Here is a 9,244-nt window from a genome sequence, read left to right on the forward strand (position 1 = left end):
AAATATAAATAAATGAACAGATTTATATCCTCTTAATCGCTTGAGTTTTTAGAATAATGCAATGCTTTAAAATTGCTTCAAATATCCTGTTAACTCTGTTATCTTAAATCTAAGCCTTGAGTACACTAATGACATGTTCGGCGAGAAGAGAAATTTAAAATCTTGTCAATTATGCTATCTAGTCCTATTAAAAAAAAAAAAAAATGTCGAACTGCAATCTTGAGGGCCCCATCGCCCCGCTTCTAGAGCTTTGTTAGGGAGGTAAATCGCGGGATGTGCCCCAACATGTTAGGGAACAAAAGCTGTTTGTACACTGCGCCTACAAGGAGTCTAATTTCATGTATCAGGAATCGAACCTCCACACTGCAGCTGCCAGCAAGATGTGAGATAATCTCACTCCTATCCTTTGCACCACTAAATTATGCCCGGGGGGCGGGGCTATCTATTAATTTTAACTAGATATTCATAATTTTTCCTCAAATTATTTAACAGGACATTCATAATTTTTCCTAACCATGCGATCACTGATAGATACATTTGGGCGGAGATTTCTAAATGAATTTGTATAATACTAGTAATGGCATTGCAAATGGGGTCGAAAGCCTAATACATAAGTTTTTGTTCAATTATATAAACGATTTTATGAGAATTACAACAGAAAATTAACTTCAACGGGTACAACATTGACTAATAACCTTATTAAGTTGAGTCAAGTTATACAATTTGACGTTACGAAAACAACAAAGTAACAAACTTTTGGGCACAACAATACCCAAGGACTATTGTTGCTTATCATATAAATCTCTTCCATCAAATTCTGAGAAATTGCACCATCCATCTGATCATTTATAAAACGTGTATAAATTTATTCAAGTTAAATATTAATTTTTTTTTCTTTTTTTCATCAATTTTATTGGAGGAAGAATCATTAAATGGAATGGGCTCCCACTTCTTTGATAGAAGGACGGTCCATTGGAAGTAAAATAATTGAACATAGTACATACAAATCCTTGATCTAGATTTGGCACTTAGGATATGTTTTTTATTTGAAAAATAAAGCCCCTTGTACACGTCCCGTCACATGAGGGGAGAGGTCCACGCCCAATTAATGCACGAATCCCGCCTCCCATGTGAGAGGGTCGTACATTAAGTTGTAAGGCTCGATATACATGTAGCATTTCCATTTTTATTTTTATAAAATTGGGCTGTTGAGTCAAACTTTATGTAAAGAGTGTAAAATTTATTGAGAGCCCTCCATTTTTGACGTTATATCTATTAGGTCAACTCCATATGTTTACTACTAAAATTCTTATTAGGTTTGTACTTTCATTATCTCCCCCATATTTTGAGCCTGTTTGCTTAAAGGTTGTATAATGACCAGTTCGGTTTTTTAGGGATTTAAATTGTCTTTTTTTTTAATTTTGTTGTATGTTCAAACAAACTTTTGGACTAAAGGGCCTGTATGATTTTTTTTTTCCCTTCTTCTTTCTTTCTTAATTTTTTTCTTTTTTCTTTTTAATTTTTTTTCTCCTAATGCTTAGTGGATCCATTTTAATTTCATGGTATTAATTTTGATTTACACCCATGTCAATTAACAGATTTTAGTACACTGTTAGCAACTGTTTTTGGCAGATTTTGTTGTTCCAACGGATCTGGTGGTAGTTGAATTGGATTTAGATTTTGATTTATTGTAGTTTTCTAGTTTCTCTCCGTTATCTTCTTCGTTATCTAAAAGTTCTTTCGATTTCGGGATTCAATATTAAGAGCTCGATTTCTCCAGAATCTTGTATAAACTACCATAAAACAAAAATGAGAGATTAGGTCGTAATTCATAGTCTAAAATAACGTAAAAGAAAATTCAAATACTATATAAAAAAAAGTAGACTCAATTTAAATACCTTATTCCCCGACAACGACGCCAAAAACTTGTTCAATAAAATCTCACAAACGTACGAAACCGTTGAAAAGTAATAGATTTAGTGAGGTGAGAGTATCGTCCCATAGGAAATAACTTTAATTCAAGTTTACTAATTTAATATGGAATTCGAATTATGTCAAATAAAAGAGAGATTTTGATTTATTTATGCCAAATTAATCTAATAAAGCAATGAAAGTTTGATATTTATCAAATTATGGATGATTTATTGGATTTAGAATCCGTTTATTACTGTCCATTTCAATTATTGATTCGTAATCTAGTTTCATTCATGCGTTCATGACAATCGATAAAGCTAATGTATTTAATTTTCTTTTTTAAGATAAATTAATTCTATCCTAACCACGACTCGAATTTATTCCTAGCCGAATTTGAATGGTTAGAATACATTAAAATTTAGATTATTTATATAATTGTACACGTGATGAATGTTATTCTTAACATCTATTGCACACATATTAATTTTGTCGTGTTCTAAATTTATTGTGAATCTCTCAACACCACAAACAACTAATTATCTAATTGGTAGCCAAACAATTGAATAATGCAATGGGTATGCAAAAATTAATCAAGAAACGCAAAAAATACTAAATTACTAGTCTTGAATTAGAAATAAATAACAAATAGGATTTATCTCATCCAATATAAAAAGGGATCTAGCCTAGTATGGTTTTAAATAAATTACAAGAAAAATAATGGAAAAGTATCACCCGGACTGTGAAAGAATACAAAAGATGTTGAAGTTCAAGTCTAGAGTTATATTCTTTAATTTCTTGATGTAATTGACCTTCGGTTCTCGCTAAGTTTGATCTCCTCTTTCAAAATATAGTAATTGGTCCCTTATTCTTATAAATTTGATGATATAATTGTGTATAAAGAGACGAGAGGGTTTTCTCAAAGTGTAACCCCTTGTTTCTCTATTTATAAAAGCCAAAAAATAGGTCAAATTTTGGGTCGAAAAAGAGTTTGAATTGCAAAAGGAAACTGCTGATTCATTTGTGGAAAAAGCCCCTACACGCACAAGCATAACCACAGCGCATGCACCATTGATCTAAATGGCTCTCGAGATTGAATTTTTGGTGTCATGCGCATGCATTAGAATTGTCCAAGCATGCGCCAGTTAGCATTGTGTCGTCCCTGAATAATTTTTGTATTTTAGTCATAACTCGCTTTCGGAATTCGATTGAGATTATTCAAAGTGCATTTTCATAATTCTTTTAAAAATACAATTTTTCCAATTTTTGTACATTTTCCATCCGAAAATTGGGTCTCAAATTGAGGCTAAAAATCTAGAGCATTACTTCTTCGGTTGGAAATTGATTTATGAAAATATTTCAACAATATTTCACTCCTTTGACTTCAAATTGCATCCAATCAATCATATGTGATATTCAATCAACATTTTATGGTCTGAATAAACTAATGAAGGTTTACACTTTGATCCCCAGATTTTAAATTTCTTTCGTTTTTGCCTCTTTTTCGTTCATTTTTTCCAATTTCACCAATTTGCATTGAGTTCAACCTAACAAATATAATTAAGCTATAACCTGCTCAAATCACTAACAAATACTCTTATTTATTGGCCTAGATAAGTGTACTTTAGAATTTTTTATTTCTTCTATTTTACTATGCTGTTGGGGTGTCTTTTCATTTTCAATAGGAGACATTTTATTAGAGTGGCATAGCTCCTTTACATTAGGCAGAAACCTCGCGTGTTCTCTAGGGTGAAATTGCCAAATGCCATCAAGAAGAAGCTTTAGAAAATTAAAATTCAACAAAAAATATAAAGCTGTCTAAAATTTATCCAGCATGACCCTATTTGAATAACCATCTTGTTTTAAATACCCTTTTCATTTCCATATTGATTTGTTGCAGAACCAAAAAGAAAAAAGAAAAAAAAAAAGCACATATTGACATAGGAAGAGTTTCGACATTTGAGCATCATAGCTTTCTTGAGTCATGCATTTTGGAAATTGATTTGTGAAAATATTTCACCCCTTTGACTTCAAATTTTATCCAATTGATCATATGTGAAATTCAATCAACATTTTATGATCTGAATAAACTATTGAATGTTTACACTTTGATCCCCAAACTTTAAATTTCGTTCATTTTTGTCTCTTTTTCGTTCATTTCTTCCAATTTCACCAATTTGCATTGAGTTCAACATAACAAACATAATTAAGCTATAACCTGCTCAAATTACTAACAAATACTCTTATTTATTGGCCTAGATAAGTGTACTTTAGAATTTTTTATTTCTTCTATTTTACTATGCTGTCGGGGGTGTCTTTTCATTTTCAATAGGAGACATTTTATTAGAGTGGCGTAATCAATAGGCAGAAACGTCGCGTCCTCTCTAGGGCGAAATTGCAATATGCCATCAAGAAGAAGCTTTAGAAAATTAAAATTCAACAAAAAATACAAAGTTGTCTAAAATTTATCTAGAATGACCATATTTGAATAACCATCTTGTTTTAAATACCCTTTTCATTTCCATATTGATTTGTTGCAGAACCAAAAAAAAAAAAAAAAAAAAGAAGCACATATTGACATGGGAAGAGTTTCGACATTTGAGCATCATATGTTCTTAATTTATATAGGTGCAAATTGTTATTCTGACTGGAGCAGCTTTCTTGAGTCATGCATTTTGGAAATCTTGATCTGCATTCTAGTTATTTGAACTCTCCGTCATCAGTGAAAGATGTGCGTGGGAATTCACATAATGTCTCTTTGCATGGTAATACAAGCATATGTTCAGCTGTGATAAAAACTTCAAACTTATTTTGTCAAACATGATTTTTAAGTTATTCTCTTATTAACAAAAATTAGTTTTCTAGAAAGTCAGACTTGCCTTACTTTCTAGAAAGAAATTTTTAAAAATTGTCTAAAATGCTCTTTCAAGTTGCGCGCAATTACCAATTGAGAGTAAATTTAACTCGTTTCATGCACTCAGGATTCTCTTCTTAAGCCTATAACATGGATACTATTAGGGGTACCCCAAATTTTCATAAATCTTGAGAGTTGTTATTAGAGATGGCAATGGTTCGGTTTCGGTTCGGTTCGGTTCGGCCAAAAATATCACCGAACCGTCAAATTTTTTGTCATACTATGATCGCACCATAACCACTTAAATCGGTTCGGTTCGGTTCGGTTTGGTTTGTATCTCGGTTCGGTTCAGTTAATAACTACGAAAATAAATTATTTTTTATAGATCGATCCGTCAAATTGATATAAAACAATTTATGAAAAGAGAGTCAATGAAAACAAAAACACAATATTCCTAAAGAAAATGAAAACATTATCCCAAATTTCAATTGCAAAATACAAATTTAACAAACAATATTATGAATATAACAATACTAATTTTTTCCTTCATTCTTGATTCTTGTACATTGTAGTTACTTGATTCATGCTTAATAATTCAAAAGTTTCAACCTTAACTCATATTCATCTTCCTCACAACTCTTATTAGCATAGGTCAGCACTAAAAATTGATTCTTATATAGTAAATAAGAAATGTAAGTAGAGAATACAACGATACTACCTAATCCGGTTTTAACTAAGATTTCAATAAAAAAAGTACCTTTTTGTCAACTTCCCCCTTACTAAACCTTGTCATCCCTAATAAAAGAATATTTTTTCAAGCAGGTAATCGGTTCGATTTCAGTTCGACAGTATAAATACCATACCAACACCGCCACGAACCGGTTCATTAAAATCAAAAACCATATCCGCCCCGTTGCATCATCGGTTCGATTTTTTTGTCCCATTCAGTTCAGTTAATCGTGGTTTTCGATTTTAACGGTTCAAATTGTCATCCCTACTTGTTATCGAAAATTTACTTTTCTTTGCATTAAAGGCGGAACGATAAAAATAAATTTCTGAAATATTCATAAATTTAAGCTAAACATGAAAATGGTATATTAGAAAAAGTAAACATATTCAACTAATTAACTTAATAACACATCTTTGAATAAATTAAACTAACTAAGGATTTAAAGATAGAAAAACTTAATGTTTATTTTTCCTTTTCCCTAATCCACTTAGCAGCTCGCATCATCATCCTGCCACAGATCCAATCGAATTCGTACTATCCAACCTGTAAAATTATTGTAATAGTGAGTGTTAAAAATACCCAGTAAGATCCATATAGTTTCTATAAACAATTATATAACAATAAAATAAACACTTCATGCCACATTTCTTATTAAGTATATCGAGGACCAAGTGACACACTCATCAATAGCACTTTGAATTCCCGAAGGATTTCACATTTCATTATAAAGAACTCAATAGAGATCACACGTTAATTCGTTAGGTCAAACCCGAAAGTCTACTAGCAATTCATGTATAAATTATTGAATATAAAAATATACGAAAACAAACACTTGCATAAAGTATCTTACCTTGATTGTTTTGAAAACTTATATAGGAATGTAAAATAATGCACATGAAAACCTTTTTCTATGCTTCTTCATCTCTTTGTCCCTTAACTCTCTCTTTTATTTCTTTTTTTTTTTTTTCTACATGAATATGATTGACTTGACAGGCCTATTTATACAATACTATGACCTATACTTCTATTAAAATTTGTGTGTGGTTAGAAGTTCGGAAGTTGTGTAAAAGTAAGGAAATTAAATATATCTAGGAAAACTTTATTTAAGTGAAATAGAGTCTTGGAATCAAAAGAAGAACTCCGTAAGTACAATTGAAGAGGAAACAGTGAGTGGTATTTGAATTGAAATAAAATATATAATTAATACTTATCACAATCAAAAGTAGATTCGTGACCAACAATTAACCACTAAGGTAGAATTTGTACATGCCTACACGTGGCTACAAATCCGAACAGTCAAATTAATTAAATACAAATAAATGACTTTTTCTTCAAACTTCAACTTGTTAAGCTTAACATATCCAAATTAACGTTTCCTCTATTCGAAGACTTCTAATTAATTACGACCTACAAGAAGAGTCAAATATTGATATAGTGAATCTCGCTCTATCAATATCTAATTATTTGACACTAAAAAAATATAAGAAATTTAACTTTTCGAAATATAAAAATATAGCATATAGAATAAATAAATTTTATTCTAAAATTTTTGGGACTTTACAATTTTGATCATGGAAGAGACTCTAGAATGGATGAAAAGGCGGAACTTCTTGGGAGGTAGCATCCCTCCATGGATCCTAACTTGTGTAGTTATTGTTTTCACTCGAATGAGGAAGAGAACTAGAAATTTTATAAAAAAAACTTCTTCGATAAACGTTTTATACTCGACTAAAATTTATGGAATAACTTTTCCAAGTTCTCAATGTTTTTATTTGCAATTTTCTTCTGTTGGTGTAACTCGTCTATTACACGTGAGATTATACATTTATTAGATGATTTTGTTGGTGTTTTTGGCTTCCACAGGTGATCTCTGGGCCATGAATGCTCATGGGACTGCAATTTTTTGATTTGATGCCGCTTCTTCTATTTTTTTTTCCTGTTATAGTTATAGCTTTTTCATTTTGATTACTCGCATACACTCTTTTTATCTGTATTTGATACTTGTACTCTATATAAGTCTCATTAGTTAATAGTAGAGCTCAGCTGAACTAAGCGAGGGGATTCAAAGTGAATAATTTTAGTGGATTTGAGTTAAAATGATTGTTCATTTTATTTCATATTGCTGTAATTATATAGTAATGATAAATTGCAGCCATAGTCAGCAACCTATGAATTCTATGACACTTTTAGTCCAAATGCTTTTATTTCTAGGCATTAAGCAATTCAACTTTTCATTTTTTGGTGGGTGAATTGATGCTCGTTATATAAATGTCACAACAATCAATCAAAGAAAGATCTTGTATAAAAGATTTCTTGAAATAAGTGAAGTAGGATTTTCTCTATAACAAGTTATAGCATCTTGTATAGGCCATGAAATTTGACCTCAACATGGCACTCCGATTGAGATGATGCGTCAATTCGACTATCCCAAAATATAGCATCGGCTACCAAACAAAATAGTAATGTGGAGTATGGACTTGACTAAACTTGCTAGTTGACTGTCACGTGACCAATACTTGGAGCCTTATTAGAAGAGGCGTAAAAATATCTAATATTTTTGTTATTTTTATGCCTTGACTTGATTGGATAGAAGAAATATAATAGATGCCAGACTCAAAATTGATTTTCATTTAGTTCATAAGAACATGGGCTGCACCGACTACAACTTGATAAGTAAACTACGAGTCCGAGGTCAAGTTCTCCAATCCATTTCTAAGAAAAAAATTCTAGACCTGGTTCAGTGGAATAATGCGTGGTCCAGTCGGGTTTCATTTTAAATAACTTCCACGTTTAAAGTTTGATATTACGGATTGTTTTAAAGATTTATGGGGTAACTAATGTTTTCAGGGTGGGTAAAAGGTCACTGATGAACCTATATCCTTTTGCAGTAATTTCATACTAATCTGTCTGATTTATTCATTTATTTCATTTAATTTGTTCGTAGTACAAAAGCAACCATTCACATTCAAAATCCTCCCATATTGTGAAATAAATTCAAATAATAATTGATCGGTTATAAAACTTTTTAAATTCTAATAATAATTGAAGGATGAATTGATAATTATATAAAACTAATGAGGGTATTATTGTCTTTCAAAATCTTCTCCTCAATTTCCAATTTTTAAGAATTGTTGATTGACGTGATAAGGATTCTGTGGGCGAAATAAATGAGTTTATGCCCCCACCATAAGTTTGACAAAAAATTAGAAAAATCCAAAAAAGTCATTGCAACAGCACACAAGAAAACTGAAACCACTGGACACAGAGCCTCTGGTTTTGTGTTCACTTCTTTGTGTTTACTTGCTATATATATATATATGCTACTCCCCCACAAAGGGAATCAACAAATTAGAAAAAATTCTCAAGTCTCTTTTACAACTCAACATCTTATATTCTACAAGCAAATTATTGAACATAATGAGTTCAATAGGCAAAGCATGGATTGCAGCAGCCAGTGTGGGAGCTGTGGAGGCATTGAAAGATCAGGGTTTTTGTAGATGGAATTACACATTTAGATTAATCCAACAGCACGCTAAGAACAATATTAGATCCTACTCTCAGGCCAAGAGACTCTCTCCCCAGTCATCTTCTATGGTTTCGAATAAGCTGAAAGAAGAAAAAATGAGGCAATCTGAAGAATCACTTAGAAAAGTCATGTACTTGAGCATTTGGGGGCCTAACTGAAAGAGTTGCTGACAGTATTTGTAAATAGAGAAATTAGAAAAATCGCATTATGTTTTGTCGAATTT

General features: G+C 31.4%; 1 protein-coding gene across 1 annotated transcript; it reads left to right on the plus strand.

Annotated features, from left to right (window-relative positions):
* Positions 1–8,817: 8,817 nt before the first annotated feature.
* Positions 8,818–9,241, plus strand: LOC111393792. The gene has a single exon (XM_023019497.1). It carries the CDS (start codon positions 8,913–8,915, stop codon positions 9,177–9,179), a length of 267 nt encoding a protein of 88 aa, XP_022875265.1. The 5' UTR covers positions 8,818–8,912; the 3' UTR covers positions 9,180–9,241.
* The last annotated feature ends 3 nt before the right edge of the window (positions 9,242–9,244 follow it).

This window comes from Olea europaea, chromosome 4 (genome assembly GCF_002742605.1).
Source record: "Olea europaea var. sylvestris chromosome 4, O_europaea_v1, whole genome shotgun sequence".
In the NCBI taxonomy this organism is placed as follows: Eukaryota; Viridiplantae; Streptophyta; class Magnoliopsida; order Lamiales; family Oleaceae; genus Olea; species Olea europaea.

Coding starts and splice junctions, on each gene's coding strand:
- LOC111393792 (XM_023019497.1), top strand. CDS start 8,913: ATGAGTTCAATAGGCAAAGCATGGATTGCAGCAGCCAGTGTGGGAGCT.